The sequence below is a fragment of the Antennarius striatus genome, chromosome 8, assembly GCF_040054535.1.
Source record: "Antennarius striatus isolate MH-2024 chromosome 8, ASM4005453v1, whole genome shotgun sequence".
In the NCBI taxonomy this organism is placed as follows: domain Eukaryota; kingdom Metazoa; phylum Chordata; class Actinopteri; order Lophiiformes; family Antennariidae; genus Antennarius; species Antennarius striatus.
In genome coordinates, this window is record NC_090783.1 from 197,185 (window position 1) to 219,496 (window position 22,312).

The 22,312-nt window shown below is 55.6% G+C and overlaps 1 protein-coding gene across 4 annotated transcripts; it reads left to right on the top strand.

The window, feature by feature from the left end:
• Positions 1-1,356: 1,356 nt before the first annotated feature.
• On the top strand, positions 1,357-22,258 carry eml6 (EMAP like 6). 4 transcript variants are annotated; one of them, XM_068321617.1, is made up of 42 exons: positions 1,357-3,203; positions 3,335-3,494; positions 3,568-3,666; positions 3,753-3,821; positions 3,901-4,086; positions 4,170-4,305; positions 4,396-4,597; positions 4,658-4,795; positions 6,328-6,584; positions 6,666-6,875; positions 6,960-7,127; positions 7,242-7,348; positions 7,419-7,519; positions 8,728-8,914; positions 8,992-9,097; positions 9,303-9,396; positions 9,470-9,570; positions 10,281-10,483; positions 10,906-11,017; positions 11,097-11,224; positions 11,293-11,434; positions 11,499-11,651; positions 11,729-11,860; positions 12,029-12,117; positions 12,189-12,356; positions 12,547-12,748; positions 12,839-12,965; positions 13,053-13,131; positions 13,306-13,435; positions 14,150-14,248; positions 14,574-14,594; positions 16,467-16,640; positions 16,713-16,921; positions 16,996-17,153; positions 17,236-17,350; positions 17,435-17,623; positions 17,696-17,868; positions 18,332-18,494; positions 18,587-18,690; positions 20,584-20,741; positions 20,814-20,914; positions 21,285-22,258. In XM_068321617.1, exons 1-42 carry the CDS (start codon positions 3,007-3,009, stop codon positions 21,342-21,344), a joined length of 5,907 nt encoding a protein of 1,968 aa, XP_068177718.1. In that variant the 5' UTR covers positions 1,357-3,006; the 3' UTR covers positions 21,345-22,258. The 4 variants fall into 4 exon arrangements, with proteins under 4 accessions (XP_068177718.1, XP_068177719.1, XP_068177720.1 ...); XM_068321619.1 differs by having other exon boundaries at positions 1,358-3,203; positions 20,584-20,737; XM_068321618.1 differs by lacking the exon at positions 14,574-14,594.
• Positions 22,259-22,312: the final 54 nt, after the last annotated feature.

The window sequence follows — 22,312 nt, forward strand, 5'->3', positions numbered from 1 at the left end:
ATCCTGATCCAGGTCCTGATCCAGGTCCAGGTCCTGATCCTGATCCTGTTCCTGTTCCTGGTTCAGGTCCTCATCCTGATCCTGGTCCAGGTCCTGATCCTGATCCTGGTCCAGGTCCTGATCCTGATCCTGATCCAGGTCCTGATCCAGGTCCTGATCCAGGTCCAGGTCCTGATCCTGATCCTGTTCCTGTTCCTGGTTCAGGTCCTCATCCTGATCCTGGTCCAGGTCCTGATCCTGATCCTGGTCCTGATCCTGATCCTGGTCCAGGTCCTGATCCTGTACCTGGTCCAGGTCCTGATCCTGATCCTGATCCTGATCCTGATCCAGGTCCTGATCCTGATCCTCATCCTGATCCTGGTCCAGGTCCTGATCCTGATCCTGGTCCTGATCCTGGTCCAGGTCCTGATCCTGTACCTGGTCCAGGTCCTGATCCTGATCCTGATCCTGATCCTGATCCTGATCCAGGTCCTGATCCTGATCCAGGTCCTGATCCTGGTCCAGGTCCTGATCCTGGTCCAGGTCCTGATCCTGGTCCAGGTCCTGATCCTGATCCTGTTCCTGTTCCTGTACCTGGTCCAGGTCCTGATCCTGATCCTGATCCTGATCCAGGTCCTGATCCAGGTCCAGGTCCTGATCCTGATCCTGTTCCTGTTCCTGGTTCAGGTCCTCATCCTGATCCTGGTCCAGGTCCTGATCCTGATCCTGGTCCAGGTCCTGATCCTGATCCTGTACCTGGTCCAGGTCCTGATCCTGATCCTGATCCAGGTCCTGATCCAGGTCCTGATCCAGGTCCAGGTCCTGATCCTGATCCTGTTCCTGTTCCTGGTTCAGGTCCTCATCCTGATCCTGGTCCAGGTCCTGATCCTGATCCTGGTCCTGATCCTGATCCTGGTCCAGGTCCTGATCCTGTACCTGGTCCAGGTCCTGATCCTGATCCTGATCCTGATCCTGATCCTGATCCTGATCCAGGTCCTGATCCTGATCCTGGTCCAGGTCCTGATCTCACCTGATTGGATGACGGCTGAAAATAAGATTTCCCATCATGCACCGCGGTGGTCTCGGCTCTACACAGGACCGGAGGCGTTGACCGAGACGAGAAGCTGCGGTGGGTGAGCGCGAGGGAAACCGGAAGCTGCCGGAGCGGACTTCAAAATAAAAGCACGTCGCTACGGTGGTTTGTTTAAAGAATAGAAGGAAGTTTTAATTAATGACGTGGGGGGGGGGCGACGACATGTTTACCTTTCAGTCAACCGCGTTTGTCCAGATCAATCTCATCCATCATCATTGTTTAATAAACAACCAACGCGTCAGCCTGTATTTTATTGTGAAAGCCAACCGGAGGTGGTCGGGGTGCTGCCGGTGTCTTCACGCTGTCACTCATCGCTCATCTCCGTTAATTTCCCCTTTTTTCCTCCATCTCTCGTACGTTCGCGGCTCGCCGGTACCGGGCCTCGCTGCGGGTCCCTGCCGGGTTCGGTTGCTCTTCCCCGGCCTGCGGCTCCGGGCCGAGCCGGTGAGCGCGTCCCGGCCGGAGCGGTCCCGTCACAAATCGGTGCGTTAATCCACCGGATTGGAGGGATTGGGGCCGCACCGGCTTTAAAACCCGTGATTTAACGGATCCTTCTCCCGGTACCGACACGGGACTGCCCGTTCATCCGCTCCGTTAACGGTTTGAGGCGTTCTACCGATCACCGGCTCCGGTGACCGGCTGAGGACCAGAACCAGCATCCCGGTCCGAATCCCGGGAATGTTCCGGCTCCGGTGGGAACAGCCTCCAGGATCGGTCCGTTAACGGAACCAGACGGAACCGATCACCGCTCCCATCACCGGGAAAACCGTTAATTAGCGTCTGATGACGTACTTCCTGTCGGAGATCCTCGGCCTCTGATTGGTTCCTGAGGATCACAACCGGTTTTTGATGTAGCATTGCTGCTAGCTAACTTGTAGCATTGCTGCTAGCTAACCTGTAGCATTGCTGCTAGCTAACCTTTAGCATTGCCGGTAGCTAACCTGTAGCGCTGCACTGCTAGCTAACAGTAGCATTGCTGCTAGCTAACCTGTAGCGCTGCACAGCTAGCTAACCTGTAGCATTGCTGCTAGCTAACCTGTAGCATTGCTGCTAGCTAACTTGTAGCATTGCTGCTAGCTAACCTGTAGCATTGCTGCTAGCTAACCTTTAGCATTGCCGGTAGCTAACCTGTAGCGCTGCACTGCTAGCTAACAGTAGCATTGCTGGTAGCTAACCTGTAGCGCTGCACAGCTAGCTAACCTGTAGCATTGCTGCTAGCTAACAGTAGCATTGCTGGTAGCTAACCTGTAGCGCTGTACAGCTAGCTAACCTGTAGCATTGCTGCTAGCTAACCTGTAGCATTGCTGCTAGCTAACCTGTAGCATTGCCGCTAGCTAACCTGTAGCGCTGCACTGCTAGCTAACAGTAGCATTGCTGCTAGCTAACCTGTAGCATTGCTGCTAGCTAACCTGTAGCGCTGCACTACTAGCTAACAGTAGCATTGCTGCTAGCTAACCTGTGGCATTGCTGCTAGCTAACCTGTAGCGCTGCACTGCTAGTAACAATAGCATTGCTGCTATCTAACCTGTAGCGCTGCACTGCTAGCTAACCTGTAGCATTGCTGCTAGCCAGCCTGTAGCATTGCTGCTAGCTAACTTGTAGCGCTCTGCTGCTAGCTAACTTGCTAGTTAGCATGTAGCCTTCAGGTCAACCTTCAGAAGCCAGTGGTGAATAAATGACCTTTGACCTTTGGCAGTGGTGCTTCATCGATGACGCGCCGCTGTCTCACTGTGACTCTTCTGTGGAGTCGGTTGTTAGCTACAGCTAAGAATTCTGGGAGTTAGAGTTCGTACCATTGGCAACAGAGGCGGACGACACTCTGGACCCGACGGCTGGTGTTTGCGCAGGAGAGCCGGTCGCTAGCAGACGCTAGCCGGGGTGGCGCTGCGTGGGCACGCCGCTGTCTCGCTCTGGAGCCGCTGTCCTGCACTGACATGTCGGACAAGACGGCGCCGCGCTGCCAGCTGAGGCTGGAGTGGATCCACGGTTACCGCGGACACCAGTGCCGCAACAACCTGTTCTACACCGCCGGCAAGGAGCTGGTGTACTTCGTGGCCGGGGTGGGCGTGGTCTACAACACCCGAGACCACACCCAGAAGTTCTACCTGGGGCACAACGATGACATCATCAGGTGAGGCTTGCTAGTGTAGCTTAGCTTAGCATTAGCTAAGGATTAATAAAACTGCATCTGTGTGTGAGTGCTATGCGGTTTCCCATCATGCTTTGCTGTGGACCTCTGACCTCTGTCTCGACCAATCCCAGCCTGGCGCTGCACCCGGACAAAGTGCTGGTGGCGACAGGCCAGGTGGGGGCGGAGCCATACGTGTGCGTGTGGGACACCTACGCCATGCAGACCGTCTCCATCCTGAGGGACGGCCACACCCACGGCGTGGCGTGCCTGGCCTTCGACTCTGACGGACAGGTGAAGCCACGCCCACCAGCTGCTGGCCCCTCCCCTCACCTGCGTCTCTCACCTGTGTGGTTTTTGCCGACAGCGCCTGGTGTCGGTCGGGCTCGACGCCAAGAACCAGCTGTGTGTGTGGGACTGGAGGAGGGGGCGTGTCCTCGCCACGGCGACGGGACACTCGGACAGGGTAGGGCGGTGCTGTCTGGTGTGCTCAGGTGCGCCGGTGTCTCCGGCCCCCCGGTGGCCCCCGGTGAAGGTGCGTTTGTTTTGCAGATCTTCGACGTGGTCTGGGACCCGGTCCAGTCCAGCCGGCTGGTGAGCTGTGGCGTCAAACACATCAAGGTGAGAGGTCAGGGGGCGGGGCCAGGGCGGGCCTGGCTGGCTGGTGCAGCCTCTGATTGGTCCTGTGGTCCCGCTCTAGTTCTGGACTCTGTGTGGGAACGCCCTGACGCCCAAGAGGGGCGTGTTCGGGAAGACGGGCGACCTGCAGACCATTCTGTGCGTCGCCGCCGCCAAAGACGAGCTGACGTACGCTGGCGCGCTGAACGGGGACGTGTACGTGTGGAGGGGGGTCACGCTGGTGCGCACCGTCCAGGCGGCGCACGGGGTGAGTCCCGACCCCCCCAGGGTCCACAGGTGAATCCGCAGGTGGGCTCGGGTTCAGGTGCGGACTGACGTGGGGTCTTTCAGGCGGGGATCTTCAGCATGCACGCCGGCGACGAGGGCTTCGCCACTGGGGGGCGTGACGGCTGCGTGCGCCTGTGGGACGCCGGCTTCAAGCCCATCACCAGGATCGACCTGAGGGAGGCTGAGCACGGCTACAAAGGTACACGCCCACCTCTGGTGCCGCCGGCCCCCAGCCGGCCCCCGGCCGGCCCCCGGCCGGCGCCCGTCCTCACCTGAGCTGGCGTTGCAGGGCTGTCGGTGCGCAGCGTGTGCTGGAGGGGGGACCGCGTGCTGGCGGGGACGCAGGACAGCGAGATCTTCGAGGTGATGGTGAGAGACCGCGACAAGCCCCTCCTCCTGATGCAGGGCCACAGCGAGGGCGAGCTGTGGGCGCTCGCCCTGCACCCCAAGCAGCCGGTGGCCGTCACCGGGAGCGACGACCGCTCTGTCAGGTGCGTATGGGGGGGGCGTGGACCCCCGGGGGGCCGGTCATGACGGCTCTCTGTCCTCAGGCTCTGGAGCCTCCCTGACCACACCCTGCTGGCGCGCTGCAACATGGAGGAGGCGGTCCGCAGCGTCGCCTTCAACCACGACGGCTCCCAGCTGGCGCTGGGCATGAAGGACGGCTCCTTCACCGTGCTGAGAGTCAGGTGACCATCAGCAGCTCTGACTCCTCCGATTCCTGTGGCTCTAGGACTCCGCTGACGCTCTGACTCTGTTGATGCTCTGACTCTGTTGGCGCTCTGACTCTGTTGACGCTCTGACTCTGTTAATGCTCTGACTCCGTTAATGCTCTGACTCTGTTGACGCTCTGACTCTGTTAATGCTCTGACTCCGTTAATGCTCTGACTCTGTTGACGCTCTGACTCTGTTAATGCTCTGACTCTGTTGACGCTCTGACTCCGTTGGCGCTCTGACTCTGTTAATGCTCTGACTCTGTTAATGCTCTGACTCTGTTGACGCTCTGACTCCGTTGGCACTCTGACTCCATTGGCGCTCTGACTCTTTTAATGCTCTGACTCCGTTGACGCTCTGACTCTGTTGGCGCTCTGACTACGTTGACGCTCTGACTCCGTTGACGCGCTGACTCCGTTGGCGTTTGACTCTGTTAATGCCCTGACTCTGTTGGCGCTATGACTCCGTTGGCGCTCTGACTCTGTTAATGCTCTGACTCTGTTGGCGCTGTGACTCCGTTGGCACTCTGACTCTGTTAATGCTCTGACTCTGTTGGCGCTGTGACTCCGTTAATGCTCTGACTCTGTTAATGCTCTGACTCTGTTAATGCTCTGACTCCGCTGACGCTCTGACTCCGCTGACGCTCTGACTCTGTTGGCGCTCTGACTCTTTTAATGCTCTGACTCCGTTGACGCTCTGACTCTGTTGGCGCTCTGACTACGTTGACGCTCTGACTCCGTTGACGCGCTGACTCCGTTGGCGTTTGACTCTGTTAATGCCCTGACTCTGTTGGCGCTGTGACTCCGTTGGCGCTGTGACTCTGTTAATGCTCTGACTCTGTTGGCGCTGTGACTCCGTTGGCACTCTGACTCTGTTAATGCTCTGACTCTGTTAATGCTCTGACTCTGTTAATGCTCTGACTCCGCTGACGCTCTGACTCCGCTGACGCTCTGACTCCGCTGACGCTCTGACTCCGTTGACGCTCTGACTCCGTTGGAGCTGTGACTCCGTTAATGCTCTGACTCTGTTAATGCTCTGACTCTGTTAATGCTCTGACTCTGTTGGCGCTGTGACTCTGTTGGCGCTGTGACTCCGTTAATGCTCTGACTCTGTTAATGCTCTGACTCCGCTGAAGCTCTGACTCCGCTGACGCTCTGACTCCGTTGGCGCTCTGACTCCGTTGACGCTCTGACTCCGTTGGAGCTGTGACTCCGTTAATGCTCTGACTCTGTTAATGCTCTGACTCTGTTAATGCTCTGACTCTGTTGGCGCTGTTACTCTGTTGGCGCTGTGACTCCGTTAATGCTCTGACTCTGTTAATGCTCTGACTCTGTTAATGCTCTGACTCTGTTAATGCTCTGACTCTGTTAATGCTCTGACTCTGTTAATGCTCTGACTCCGCTGACACTCTGACTCCGCTGACGCTCTGACTCCGCTGACGCTCTGACTCTGTTGGGGCTCTGACTCTGTTGGCGCTGTGACTCGGCTGACGTGGGCGTGTCTCCAGGGACATGACGGAGGTGGTCCACATCAAGGACAGGAAGGAGGTGGTGCACGAGCTGAAGTTCTCCCCTGACGGGGGCCTCCTGGCGGTGGGCTCTAACGATGGGCTGGTGGACGTCTACGCCGTCGCCCAGCGCTACAAGAAGGTGGGCGAGTGTGGGCGGTCCCAGTCCTTCATCACACACCTGGATTGGTCGGTGGACGGTCGCTTCCTGCAGACCAACGACGGCGCCGGCGAGCAGCTGGTCTACAGGATGCCAGGTGCTGCTCCATTAGCCCCCCCCGGGGCTCCGGAGTCCTCCAGGAGCCCCCCCTGACCGGCCCTCCTCATGTGTCCTCCAGCAGGGAAGCTGGTCCCTAGGGAGGAGGCCAAGGGGACCCACTGGGTGACCTGGACGGGGGTCCTGGGGGCCGAGGTGAGCGGCATCTGCCCCAAGTACTCCAGCCTGACCCCCGTCAACTCGGTAGATGCCAACTACAGCAGCGCCGTGCTGGTTACCGGGGACGACCATGGCCTCGTCAAGCTCTTCAGGTTCCCCTGCCTCAAGAGAGGTGGGTGTGGCCCCGCCCGCTGGGAGGGGCTTCTGGTTGTGACTCTTCTGATTGGTCCAGCTGACCGTTCTGCTCCTCCAACAGGAGCCAAGTTCAAGAAGTACATCGGCCACTCGGCCCACGTGACCAACGTCCGCTGGTCCAGCGACCTGCAGTGGGTGCTCAGCACCGGGGGGGCCGACCACGCCCTGTTCCAGTGGCGCTTCCTCCCCGAGGGGGTCATGGACGGCGTCCTGGAGCCCCTCCTCCAAGGTAACGCAACATTCCCCTGGTCCAGTACCAACGGAGGGGCCTTTGGCCCCATGTGGCCCCCAGGCCCCATGTGGCCCCCGGGCACTAACCCTCACCTGTCTGTTGCCCCCCCAGAGGGCTACGCCGACTCCAACAGCGGCGAGTCGGACTCGGACGTGTCGGACGTCCCAGAACTCGACTCGGACATCGAACAGGAAGCGCAGACCAGCTACGAACGTCAGGTGACCACGAGAGACACTGGTGATTGGCTGAAATGAGCCGCCGGTTGGACTCCCCTGGTTCTGTCCGCAGGTCTACAAGGAGGACCTACCACAGCTGAGGAAGAAGCTGATTGGCTCCTTGAAGCGACAGAAGGCTCCGGAGGAGGGGCTTCGTCTTCAGTTCGTACACGGGTAACCGTCACCGCGAGCTAGCAGAGTGCTAACATGCTAATGATGCGTCAATGCCAACATCAAAATATAAATTCTTTTGATGCTGATGTTACTTTTTAATGTTATTTCTTTGAATGCTAATGCTAACCTTTATGCTATCTTTTAGTTAGCAAGATTTCAATACTGTTTTTGTTTTTAAAACAAAGATTAGGCTAGTGATGCTAAATGCTAAAGGATTAATCCTTACAATGCTTGTGAGGCTAGCACCACGACACAGGTGTAACTAAACTAGACACAGGTGTAACTAAACTAGACACAGGTGTAACTAAACTAGACACAGGTGAAACTGAACTAGACACAGGTGTAACTAAACTAGACACAGGTGAAACTGAACTAGACACAGGTGAAACTGAAGTAGACACAGGTGTAACTAAACTAGACACAGGTGAAACTGAACTAGACACAGGTGTAACTAAACTAGACACAGGTGAATCTGAACTAGACACAGGTGTAACTAAACTAGACACAGGTGAAACTGAACTAGACACAGGTGTAACTAAACTAGACACAGGTGTAACTAAACTAGACACAGGTGAAACTGAACTAGACACAGGTGAAACTAAACGAGACACAGGTGTAACAAACTAGACACTTGTGAAACTAAATTAGACACTGGTGAAACGAAACGAGACACAGGTGAAACTGAACTAGACACAGGTGAAGCTGAACTAGACACAGGTGAAGCTGAACTAGACACAGGTGAAACTAAACTAGACACAGGTGAAACTAAACGAGACACAGGTGTAACAAACTAGACACAGGTGAAACTAAATTAGACACTGGTGAAACGAAACGAGACACAGGTGTAACAAACTAGACACAGGTGTAACAAACTAGACACAGGTGAAACTAAACTAGACACAGGTGAAACTAAACTAGACACAGGTGAAACTAAACGAGACACAGGTGTAACAAACGAGACACAGGTGTAACAAACTAGACATAGGTGACGCTGAACTAGACACAGGTGAAACTAAACTAGACACAGGTGAAACTAAACGAGACACAGGTGTAACAAACTAAACACAGGTGAAACAACTAGACACAGGTGACACTGAACTAGACACAGGTGAAGCTGGTGTCTGGTTGTTCAGCAGCATCAGGAGTTCTCCAGGTGTTTTCTAGCCTGATTTGCACCTGATCACACCTGTAACCCCGCCCCCCCTCAGGTACCGGGGCTTCGACTGCAGGAACAACCTGTTCTACAGTCAGACAGGTGAGGTGGTGTACCACGTCGCCGCCGTCGCCATCGTCTACAACCGGCTGCAGCACAGCCAGAAGTTCTACCTGGGCCACGACGACGACATCCTCAGCCTCACCGTACACCCCCTCAAGGACTACGTGGCCTCGGCACAGGTGGGGGCCGGTCAGGGCGGGGCCTGTCGTCGGCACCCGCTGTCGGAGTGTTTCTGATTGGCTGTCTGTGTGGTCAGGTGGGCAGAGACCCGGCCATTCACGTCTGGGACATCTCCACCCTGAAGTGTCTGTCGCTGCTGAAGGGTCACCACAGCAGGGGGGTGTGTGCCCTGGAGTTCACGGGTACCGTTAATAACCCCTGACCCCTAGCTGACCCCTAGCCCTAACCCCTAACCTCTGACCCCTAGCCCTAACCCCTGACCCCTAGCCCTAACCCCTGATTCCTAACCACTGACCCTAACCCAACCCTGACCCCTGACCTTTTTGCTGACCCGTTCTCTCTTATTGCTCCCGCACCCCGTGGCCGATGAACCTGACCGTCTCTCAGCCGATGGGAAGAGTTTGATTTCTGTGGGAATCGATGAGTTCCACTCCATCACCATCTGGGACTGGAGGAAAGGAGAGCGTCTGGCCAAGGCCAGGTAAACACACCTGTCACCTGTGCCTCATGCCACCAATCAGAGTGAAGTGCTCCTTCCGTGTTCTGTCCTGCAGGGGTCACAAGGACAAGATCTTCGTGGTGAAGAGTAACCCGTTCAGGACGGACAAGCTGGTGACCGTCGGCATCAAGCACATCAAGTTTTGGCAGCACTCAGGTAGGCACAGGTGCAGTGCCTCACCCCTGTAGGCACAGGTGCAGAACAAAACACATGTAGGCACAGGTGCAGAACCTCACACCTGTAGGCATAGGTGCAGTGCCTCACACCTGTATGCACAGGTGCAGAACCTCACACCTGTACGCACGGGTGCAGAACAAAACACATTAAGGCACAGGTGCAGTGCCTCACACCTGTAGGCACAGGTGCAGAACAAAACACATGTAGGCACAGGTGCAGAACCTCACACCTGTACGCACGGGTGCAGAACAAAACACATGTAGGCACAGGTGCAGTGCCTCACACCTGTATGCACAGGTGCAGAACCTCACACCTGTATGCACAGGTGCAGTGCCTCACACCTGTAGGCACAGGTGCAGAACAAAACACATGTAGGCACAGGTGCAGCACCTCACACCTGTAGGCACAGGTGCAGAATAAAACACATGTAGGCACAGGTGCAGAACCTCACACCTGTACGCACAGGTGCAGAACGTTACACCTGCAGAACCAGAGAACCATAGTGGTTAGCTAATGTTAGCATGTTAGCCTGAGATAATTTATTTCCTTTGCATCCATACATGTAGCTGTTAGCTTTCTGTAAGCATTCATGCTGCTACTGTTTCCATAGCTACCGTTGACACAGTGATGTCACATGTTGCTCAGGTGCTCTGATGGGGGTTCTAACAGGTCTTTCCCCGCCCCCCCAGGTGGTGGTCTGACGTTCAGGCGGGGGATCTTCGGGAACCTGGGGAAGCAGGAGACGATGATGTCGGCGTGTTACGGTCGGTCTGAGGACCTGGCGTTCAGCGGCGCCGCGAACGGGGACATCTACATCTGGAAGGACACCGCCCTCATCAAGACCCTCAAGGCCCACGACGGCCCCGTGTTCGCCATGTGCTCCCTGGACAAGGTACGCCTGGGGCTGCGCCTGTGTACGGTACCTGTGTACCACACCATGTACCACACCTGTGTACCTGCACCTGCGTACCTAAACCTGTGTATCTGCCCCTCCGTACCCGCACCAGTGTACCTGTACTGGCACCTGTGTACCCGCTCCTGTGTATCTGTGCCTATGTACCTGCACCTGTGTGCCAGCTACCATGTACCTGCATCTGTGTACCTGCGCCTGTGTACCCACTTCTGTGTACCTGCACCTGTATACATGCACCTGTGCGCCTGCACTAGCGTTCCTGCGCCTGTACCTGTATTAGCATCAACACCTAACAGCTAACAGCTGTTGAGGATGTCACACCCTGGTGATGTCATAGAGGGTGCAGTGGCTCCGTGGCGACCATTGTGTGTGTTTGTTTGTTTGTTGTTGTTTGTGGGCAGGGCTTCGTGTCGGGGGGGAAGGACGGCGTGGTGGCGCTGTGGGACGACATGTTCGAGCGCTGCCTGAAGACGTACGCCGTGAAGCGCGCCGCCCTCTCGCCCACCTCTAAAGGTCGGTCCCGATCAGCTGACAGACGCCCCCCGGCCCAGCTAGAGGATTAGCACGGTGCTAACGGTGGGCGTGTCCCCAGGGCTGCTGCTGGAGGACAACCCGTCCATCAGGGCCCTCACGCTGGGCCACGGCCGCGTCCTGCTGGGCACCCGGAACGGGGAGGTGCTGGAGATCGACAAGAGCGGCCCCATGACGCTGCTGGTCCAGGTGCGGCGCCTTCAGGTGCGGCCCCCGCGGGCGTGGCCCCGGTGCTGACGGGTGTGTGATGTGTTCAGGGCCACATGGAGGGGGAGGTGTGGGGGCTGGCGGCCCACCCGCTACTTCCTGTCTGCGCCACCGTCAGCGACGACCGGTCTCTGCGCCTGTGGGAGCTGTCCACCAATCACCGCATGGTCGCCGTCCGCAAGCTGAAGAAAGGTGAGACGCCGCCGCACCTGGAGCCCCGCCCCTGGAGTAACGTGTGTGGGCGTGTCCCCTCCAGGTGGGCGGTGCTGCGCCTTCTCCCCCGACGGCAAGGCGCTGGCGGTGGGCCTGAACGACGGCAGCTTCCTGGTGGTGAACGCCGACACGCTGGAGGACATGCTGACCTTCCACCACCGCCGCCAGCTCATCGCCGACATCCGCTTCTCCCCAGGTACGCTCCGCCCGGGGGCGCCGGCACGGCCTCGCCCGATTGGCCGGAGGCTGACGGCGGCTGTGATGCCCCTCCAGGTGCGGGGAAGTACCTGGCCGTGGCGTCCCATGATTCCTTTGTGGACATCTACAACGTGCTGACTAGCAAGAGAGTCGGCATCTGCAAGGGCGCCGGCGGCTACCTGACGCACCTGGACTGGGACACCAGAGGTGACGCTAGCTGCTAGCAGCTAGCAGCTAGCTGCTGGCTTTGGTGCAGCGTTAATCATTGAAGTGTTTGCTGCATGAGTCGTTTGTGCTAACTGTTAGCATGTTAGCGTTGGGTTCTGCATATGGTTAGCGTGTTAGCTTGTGTGTTAGCGTGTGCTGTGCTAACAGGGAAGCTGCTGCAGGTGAACACCGGCGCCAAGCAGCAGCTGTTCTTCGAGGCGCCGCGCGGACGCCAGCAGAGCATCAGCGTGTCGGAGGTGTGTCCACAGGCCGCCGCCCCCCGCGGCCGCGTTGGCTCCGCCCACTCACGCCTGCTTGTGTGTTTCAGTTGAACAAGCTGGACTGGGCCAGCTGGACGTCGGTTCTGGGCCCTGCCTGCGAGGGGATCTGGGCGGGGCTCGGCCTGGTCAACTCCGCCTCCCTGAGCGGCGACCGCCAGCTGCTCGCCACCGGGGACGACTTCGGCTTCCTCAAGCTGTTCAGCTTCCCCAGCAGGGTGGGGGCGCCGGCGTGATGTCATCAGTATGATGATGTCATCAGCAAGATGATGATGTCATCAGCACCATGATGTCATCAGAATGATGTCATCATTTAGTGATAATTGACCCTGGGCGTAATAACTGACCCGGGGGGGGGTAACTGACCATGGGGGTGATAATGGGGTCACGTCCTCTCATCCCCCCCAGGGCTGTTTTGCTAAGTTTAAGCGCTACATGGGCCACAGCACCAACGTGACGAACGTGCGCTGGACCAATGACGACGCGGCGCTGCTGACGGTGGGCGGGGCCGACACGGCGCTGATGATCTGGAGCAGAGAGCCAATGGGACACAAGGAGAGCAGGACGCTGGACAGCGAGGAGTCGGACGACGACACGGAGGAGGACGGAGGTAACGCCGCTCTTATTCTGAAAGGGTCTGGGCAGGGGGGGCGGGGTCAAGGAAGGGCGTGGCCACAAAGCAGGCGTGGCTGTGTTTCAGGGTACGACAGCGACGTGGCGCGGGAGAAGACGGTGGACTACGTCACCAAGATCTGCTCCGCCAGCATCAGGAGCATGATGGGGACACGCCCCCCCCAGCAGCACCGGGAGCCCCCGCCAGAGGACAGGTACCCGGCTCCTCCCTGGGGGAGGACATGTGTGTGACGCAGCTCGTCTGCTTTACGCCCCCTAACCCCCCCTGTGCCCCCCCCCAGGCCCCCCGTCAGCCGAGCCACGCCCCTCCCTGACAAACTGCTGAGGAGCAACGTCACCAAGAAGAAGAAGGTGGTGGAGGTGAGTGGGCGTGTCCCTCCCCGGTCACCTGACCTGTGGGCGTGTCCCTCCCCGGTCACCTGACCTGTGGGCGTGTCCCTCCCCGGTCACCTGACCTGTGGGCGTGTCCCTCCCCGGTCACCTGACCTGTGGGCGTGTCCCTCCCCGGTCACCTGACCTGTGGGCGTGTCCTAGGAGCTGCTCCTGGACCACGTGTTCGGCTTCAGGGGCTTCGACTGCAGGAACAACCTCCACTACCTGAACGACGGCAACGACATCGTGTTCCACACGGCGGGGGCCGCGGTCGTCCAGAACCTGTCTGCTGGTCAGTCTGGGGGGGTCCAGGGTTAGTTCAGACCCCCAGGGAGGGTCCTTACAGGGAGAGTGTTGACATGAATGCCTCCTTGAAGTCCTGGTACCTGACGGTGGGGGGGGGGTCCTGGTACCTGACGGTGGGGGGGGGGGGTCCTGGTACCTGACGGTGGGGGGGGGGGTCCTGGTACCTGACGGTGGGGGGGGGGGGGGTCCTGGTACCTGACGGTGGGGGGGGGGTCCTGGTACCTGACGGTGGGGGGGGGGGTCCTGGTACCTGACGGTGGGGGGGGGGGGTCCTGGTACCTGACGGTGGGGGGGGGGGGGTCCTGGTACCTGACGGTGGGGGGGGGGTCCTGGTACCTGACGGTGGGGGGGGGGGGGTCCTGGTACCTGACGGTGGGGGGGGGGGTCCTGGTACCTGACGGTGGGGGGGGGGGGGTCCTGGTACCTGACGGTGGGGGGGGGGGTCCTGGTACCTGACGGTGGGGGGGTTCATTCTGAACTGAACCCTGTTTGCCTGAACCGTCACCTCATCGTGGTGGAGAGGTTAGGGGGCCCTAAGGATTCTGGGGGGGCCTGTTGTCAGGAGTCTGTTGAACTGTGTTCAGCGGTGATGACATCACACTTCCTGTTCAGCGGTGATGACATCACACTTCCTGTTCAGCGGTGATGACATCACACTTCCTGTTCAGCGGTGATGACATCACACTTCCTGTCCCGGCAGGAACCCAGAGCTTCTACCTGGAACACACCGACGACATCCTGTGTCTGAGCGTCAACCAGCACCCCAAGTTCCCCCACGTGGTGGCAACGGGGCAGATCGGTGAGTCAGCGCTCACAGGGGGGCAACGGGGCAGATCGGTGAGTCAGCGATCACAGGGGGGCCGGCTAACATGAGCTAATGCTAATGCTAAAGGAAAGTGATGCAGACACTGAATCCTCTGACATTTGTTAGCATCATGCTAGCTGTTAGCTGACATCATGCACAGCTGCACTGGTGGGTTGGGGTCCGTGTGTCGGGGGGGTCGGTGTGTCGGGGGGTGTGGCCGGGGGTCCAGCTCATGGTATCTCTGCTCTCATTGGCTGCTTTGGGCCCATTGCATGTTTCTTTTCTTCTGTGCGGCTCCACATCGCATCATCATCACCAGGTGACATCAGCGACCTTCCAGGTAAGGCCCCGCCCCCTCACCCACCCGCCTTCCTGCTGGCCTTCATGTCACTGTCACTGTAGTCTTGTCCACTAGTCCTAGTCTGTAGCTCCACCCCCACCACTGACAGCTCCACCCCCACCACTGATAGCTCCACCCCCACAACTGATAGCTCCACCCCCACCACTGGTAGCTCCACCCATCCACTGGTAGCCCCTCCCCCACCTGTTTGTCCACTGATGGGGGTTCAGATGAGGTAGATCAGGTCAGAACCGCCTCCAGCCAGTGGATGAAGTCCCCACCCCCCCCTGCCTGGACCTTCAGCTGTGGTGTCATTGTGAAGTCCCCCCCCAGTGGACCCCCATGTCTCCATCGTTCCTTCATTCATGCTTGTTGATTTATTGCTTTGTTTTGTTGCAACGGGGGGGGGGGGGGGGGTTAAACCAGGGGCCACATCAGCTGTCCTCAAAGGGCCAGATGTAACTAATAAATGTAACTAAATGTAACTCAGTGTAATGTAACTAAATGTAACTACTCCTTAATGTAACTAATAAATGTAACTAAATGTAACTACTCCTTAATGTAACTAATAAATGTAACTAAATGTAACTCAGTGTAATGTAACTAAATGTAACTACTCCTTAATGTAACTAATAAATGTAACTAAATGTAACTCAGTGTAATGTAACTAAATGTAACTACTCCTTAATGTAACTAATAAATGTAACTAAATGTAACTCAGTGTAATGTAACTAAATGTAACTACTCCTTAATGTAACTAATAAATGTAACTAAATGTAACTCAGTGTAATGTAACTAAATGTAACTACTCCTTAATGTAACTAATAAATGTAACTAAATGTAACTCAGTGTAATGTAACTAAATGTAACTACTCCTTAATGTAACTAATAAATGTAACTAAATGTAACTCAGTGTAATGTAACTAAATGTAACTACTCCTTAATGTAACTAATAAATGTAACTAAATGTAACTCAGTGTAATGTAACTAAATGTAACTACTCCTTAATGTAACTAATAAATGTAACTAAATGTAACTCAGTGTAATGTAACTAAATGTAACTACTCCTTAATGTAACTAATAAATGTAACTAAATGTATCTCAGTGTAATGTAACTAAATGTAACTACTCCTTAATGTAACTAATAAATGTAACTAAATGTAACTCAGTGTAATGTAACTAAATGTAACTACTCCTTAATGTAACTAATACATGTAACTAAATGTAACTCAGTGTAATGTAACTAAATGTAACTACTCCTTAATGTTAAATAACTGAATTTCTGACTGATTCTAGTTCCAAACATTACAGTTAGACAGAAAAAACATGTTTGTTTGTTTCTCTGTTCTAACATAAATCCTTTTCATTTGTCAGGTTATTAAACCCACAGAACTCCATCAATCAAGGATCAAACTATCAATCAATAAAGAAAAATAACACCAGACACAAGTTAGGACGTTAACTTTGTTCACTACGTTTAGTCAGAGTTAAGATGGGCTGAACTACTGCATTGTGGGAAATGTAGTTTTGGTCAAAGCAAACTTTTGAACTATTTATTTTTACACACTTTAGACCTTTTATTTCTCGTGGGACACAAGCGGGCCACATTTGGCCCCCGGGCCATGAGTTTGATACATATGCATTAGATGTTGGGGTTGTTGTAGGTCAGGTCAGGGTCCACATTACCCAGTGGTCCCAACTGACATGGCCCCTCTGATGGGGGGGGGGGCACTCTGGTGGGAGGGGACTGCAGGTCTTGTCAGGTCCATCAGGGTGTGGTTTCTTGATGCCTCCTGACCTCCTGGTGGTGTGGGTGTGGTCTCCTGGTGGTGTGGGTGTGGTCTCCTGGTGGTGTGGGTGTGGTCTCCCCAGCTCTGGCGCCGTGCATCCACGTGTGGGACGCCATGACCAAGCAGACGCTGTCCATCCTGCGCTGCCCCCACCCCAAGGGCGTGGGCTACGTCCACTTCAGCGCCACGGGGAAGCTGCTGCTGTCGGTGGGGGTGGAGCCCCAGCACACCATCACGGTGTGGAGGTGGCAGGAAGGTACCTGCTGCTGTGGGGGGGAGGGGGCGGAGCTGGGGCTGGGGGCGGCTCAGTGACCTCTGACCTCTGCAGGGACCAGGGTGACCAGTCAGGGGGGGCACTCGGAGCGGATCTTCGTGGTGGAGTTCCGCCCTGACTCCGACACCCAGTTCGTGTCGGTGGGAATCAAACACATCAAGTTCTGGACCCTGGTGGGGGCGTCGCTGCTGTACAAGAAGGGCGTGGTCGGCGCGGTAGAGGACGGCCGCATGCAGACCATGCTGTCGGTGGCGTTCGGCGCGGTGAGGCTCTACATCCCTAGTTTGGACCCCCCCTCAGAAGAACTGTTCTGACAGGAAGCGACCTGTGTCCTCAGAACAACCTGACGTTCACCGGCGCCATCAACGGCGACGTGTTCGTGTGGCGGGAGCACTTCCTGGTGCGTGTGGTGGCCAAGGCGCACAGCGGGCCGGTGTTCAGCATGTACACCACCCTGAGGGACGGCCTGATCGTCACCGGGGGCAAGGAGCGCCCGTGAGTACCCCCCCACCCCACGAGCTACAGCTAGCGTTAGCCGTGTTACCCAAACATGACCTGGGTTCCTGTTCCCTAACAGGACCAAAGAGGGGGGGGCGGTGAAGCTGTGGGACCAGGAGATGAAGCGCTGCCGGGCGTTCCAGCTGGAGACCGGCCAGCCGGTGGAGAACGTCCGGTCCGTCTGCAGGGGGAAGGTGGGGGACACCCCGAGGCGCGCGCCACCCACGGCCAGAGACCAACCGTAACGTTGTCCCCCCCATCTCCGGTTCCCCCTCCAGGGGAAGATTCTGGTGGGAACCAAAGATGGAGAGATCATTGAGGTTGGGGAGAAGAACGCCGCCTCCAACACCATGATCAACGGACACACCCAGGGGGGCATCTGGGGCTTGGCCACCCACCCGTTCAAAGACGTCTTCATCTCCGCCAGCGACGACGGGACCGTCCGGATCTGGGACCTGGCTGATAAGGTACGCCGGCCCGGCGCCGGAGGTGCTGGGTGGCCTGACCCCTGACCCCCGGTTCCTCTTGTTTCCTGTCAGAAACTCCTGAACAAGGTGAGTCTGGGCCATCCTGCCAAGAGCGCCTCCTACAGCCCCAACGGGGAGATGGTCTGCATCGGCATGGAGAACGGAGAGTTCCTCATCCTGCTGGTCAACTCCCTCACCGTCTGGGGCAAGAGGAGGGACCGCAGCGCCGCCATCCAGGACCTACGGTAGGACATCAGTGGGGGGGCTTTGAGTGGTTGTGCAGAAAGGAGAACATCCGTCGTCAGGGTCCTTGTCCGAACAGCCAGGAGGTTCTGCTGGTTCCTCCAGAGCGAAGAGCCTGGAAGGAGACCCGTCCTGAACTCAGAGCTCAGCATCTCCTGCAGCCACCATGTGGACAACGCTCAGCCGGTCCTCACGGTGGTGAGACTCAGAACGGTGGTAGGACGCAGGAACCCCACCAAAGGCAGCTTGGAGAAGTTTCCAGAGGTGTGGGTTCTGTTTTCTGGAGGTGGATAGAGTTCTGCTGGCGGGTCTCACCCTCACTGGGTTTCTGACCTGAACTCTGTGCACCTTGTTCTGGAGGTATGAGTCTACAGCTCGGGTCCCGGGTCGATCTCGTGGTTCAGAACTTGTGTGACCTCGTTGTTCAGGTTCCAGTTCTTCAGTCGTTACCCATTTGTGTTTCAGGTTCAGTCCGGACAACCGCTTCCTGGCGGTGGGCTCCATTGAAGGTGCGGTGGACTTCTATGATCTTTCTCTGGGACCGTCCCTGAACCGGATTGGGTATTGTAAGGACATCCCCGGCTTCGTCCTCCAGATCGACTTCTCCGCTGACAGCAAACATCTGCAGGTCTGGAGACTCTGGACCCGCTTTCAGTCTGGACCAGCAGCTGATGCTCCCTGTTGAACCAAACATGTGACTGAAACCGATTTCCATCCCAGGTGTCCACCAGCACCTACACCCGACAGGTGCATGAAGTTCCCTCAGGAAAGATCGTCACGGAACAGTCTGTCTGTGAGAAGATCACCTGGGCTACCTGGACCAGGTGAGCCTGGACTTTAGCTTTTGGTCCTCATGGATTCATCCTAGGAGAAGATGTGTTTCTCCAGAGGTTTCTTCTTCTTTTTCCTGTTGGGGAAACTGAATAAGAAACCCCGAGACCCTCTAGGGCAGACCCGTAGAGGGTCCAAGGGTAGAGAGTCTAATGGTTAGGGTCTAGGGGTAGAATGTCTAGGGGTAGAAGGACTAGGGGTAGAAGGTCTAGGGGTAGAAGGACTAGGGGTAGAAGGTCTAGGGGTAGAAGGACTAGGGGTAGATGGTCTAGGGGTAGAAGGACTAGGGGTAGATGGTCTAGGGGTAGAAGGACTAGGGGTAGATGGTCTAGGGATAGAAGGTCTAGGGCAGCGGTTCCCAAACTTTTCAGTCCGCGCACCCTCTTCTACCCCCCTGACGCCCCCCAATGCCCAAAACACGAAAAAAAAAAAAGAAAAAAGAACGGCCGTAGTCTTTGTAGCCATATAGGTATCAAGTCTAATAATATAGGCTCCTGTTAACAGAATAGATTGATCAATAATGGGCCTAATGATCTCTGACTTTAGACACGATGAGGAGAATAATAGTAACAATATAAAAATGACAATAATAATATTTTAAGTCAAAATGGTCGCCGAGCGAGGAGACTACAGATGAGTGATAACAGCAGTTATTACTATGCAGGGCTCCAAATTAACTTTTTTTCTTGGTAGCGCTGGTGCTCCCATACGTAGAAGTTAGTAGCACCAGCAAAGACTTCAGGAGCACCCCCCCCCCCCCCAAAAGCAAGGCAGTGACGGAGCGATAGAGATGCTCCGTCCATCTCCGTTCCTCCTCCCTCCCCCAGGAGAGCAGCCGTAGCTGCGCTCTCATTGGTTCCTGGCAGGACCGCAGGAGCGCCGTCTCACAAAAAAAGGCGCTCCAGATTTTTCCCCTCGTCGCACCGGTGCTCCCAAATATATTTAATAGTCGCACTGAGAACAATTTGGGCGCATATTCGACCAAAATGGGCGCAAGTTCGAGCCCTGCTATGTAACAAATAGGCCTATTTAACAAACTAACAGTTATTACTATGTAACAAATAGGCCTATTTAACAAACTAACAGTTATTACTATGTAACAAACAGGCCTATTTAACAAACTAACAGTTATTAAATGGTAACAAACATGCTACTCCGCCACAAAGAATCAAAATAACATAGGCCCAAGATCAACATCATGTTTTCTCTTTGGAGTACGAGTCTCATTGTGTTCTTCACCCCCTTCTCCCGATGAAGTGTCCGGGTGAGTTTTCTGTGTTCTGTGCTCCTCATCTTCAGTTTCCCTGTCTCGTCATCATCACTCTCTGTTTCCTGCTGGATTTCTTCATCCTGGTAGACCTCACAGCTCTCAGTTGGGCCAAAGTATCCTGTCCTCTTTCATTCCTCCCTGATTTAATCCCCGACAGACTGCCCGTTTTCAACCAGCTATGCATTTCGGCATATTATTGTTGTTGCTATCACAACAAGCTAGCACGTAGCTAGGAGAAAGCCAACTGCACTTTGGGTATTTTTTTTTTATTTAAAATTTCCCCAAAACCTTTTTTTTAATTGAAAATTACAAATGATTTACATGAATGAATTTAAATATTTAAACTGTTAATCCTCCATTAAAAAGTGTTTAAATTATTTATTTAATTATTTATGTATTTCAAGGTGCTCAGCTGCCGTTACACTCAGACGCCCCCTAGCGGCAGCTCGCGCACCACAGGGGGTGCGCGAGCCACACTTTGGGAATCCCTGGACTAGGTGTAGAAGGACTAGGGGTAGAAGGTCTAGGGGTAGAAGGTCTAGGGAGTAGAGGGGGTAGAGGGGTAGATAGACCCAGTGTCCTGGGGGGGCGGGTTCTGAATGTGTTCTGTGTCCAGTGTCCTGGGGGACGAGGTTCTGGGCGTTTGGCCCCGGAACGCGGACAAGGCGGACGTGAACTGTGCTTGTGTTTCCCACGCCGGCCTGAACCTGGTGACGGGAGACGACTTCGGGCTGGTCAAGCTGTTTGACTTCCCCTGCCCCGAGAAGTTTGTAGGTACCGGTGACACGTGACCCGGCCGGTCCCGCCCACCACCCCCTGACGTGTTGGTCCGCCCTCTCTCCACAGGCCAAACACAAGCGCTACTTCGGACACTCGGCGCACGTCACCAACATCCGCTTCTCCTGCGACGACAAGTTCGTCATCAGCGCCGGCGGCAGCGACTGCAGGTGAGCCCGCCCCCCAGCACTGCCAGGGCGACCGGGTCCACCCGGAACCGAGGGGACCAGGTCCATCTAGAACCACTGACAAAAAGAACCACTGTCACTGGCAAAAAAGTTAGCTATAACCCAAGTGGCTAACGTGTTAGCTATAACCTAAATTGCTAACATGTTAGCTTCTCCTGCATCAGTGACTTCAGAGCAGTTTCTCGTGTGTCAGTTCAACCACTTCCTGCTGCCTCCAGGTAGCGACGCTACGCTAACAGTGCTAACCGACTTGGACGCAGCTCCACTGCTTAAAGGACGTCTTGATGCTTGTTGGGGATTCTGGGAGATGATGTGCGCCTGTGTCTCATCTCCTCTGTCTTCTTCTTTGCAGCTTGTTTGTGTGGAGATGTCAGTGATCCTGAGTCCTCCGTCGCTTCTTCTTCTCTGGTGACGCTGACTCCGCCCGTCGCTGACTCCGCCCGTCGCTGACTCAGCCCGTCGCTGACTCCGCCCATCGCTGACTCCGCCCAACGCTGACTCCGCCCATCGCTAACCCGGCGCCGCCAGCATACCTGGCTTTTATTGTGGCGGGTCTCTCTTTATGTTCAGATGCTTTTACAGTGAAGGGTTTGTGTGTTTCATGTTTAGCGGTTCCGTGTAGCGTGTGTGTTTGTCAGGACATGCCTTTAAACTGACCAAACACTCGCTGCAGGTTTATCGTCCGGTGCTACGACCCCCCACCCCCCCAGGTTCTAGTTCTTAAACGACGATGAAACAGAATAAATGAATAAAGTGACGTTCAGTAGGATGTGTGTTCTAGGCAAGGAAGATGAGGATTAGGATTAGGATTAGGATTAGGGTTAGGGTTAGGGTTAGGGTTAGGGATTAGGGGTTAGACATTTAACAAATTACAAAAAATTCAGTGAAACAAAATTGTCTCCTTTGGAACATCAGAACCTGTTCTAGAGTGTCAGCTCAGCACCTGTTCAGGCGGTCCAGCTCCTGGTCCAGGTCTCCTTCTGGACCGGTTCTTGTCCCACCAGAGATGCGGATGAAAGCAGAAGTCGCATTGATCCAGTTTTTTCTGGTCCTCCACCAGGGGCTCGGGTTCAAGGGTGGGTTTAGGGTCTACCAAACCCAACCCGGTTTGACTCTGAACCCGGTCCGGTTTGACCCGGTTTGACTTTGAACCCGGTCCGGTTTGATCTGGTTTGACTCTGAAGCAGCTCCAGAGAACACCCTGGGGAAACTGTGTGTTTGATGGAAACGTGGCGTTCAGGGTCGTCTGTTGAATCCAGCGTTAAATGTCGTGTCACACGTGTTCTGGTGTGGAACCTGTTCTTTTACATTATTTACAATAAAAGTTAGAAGAAAACAAAATGTCTCTGTGATTTTTTTTATTTTACAAAATAAAATCAA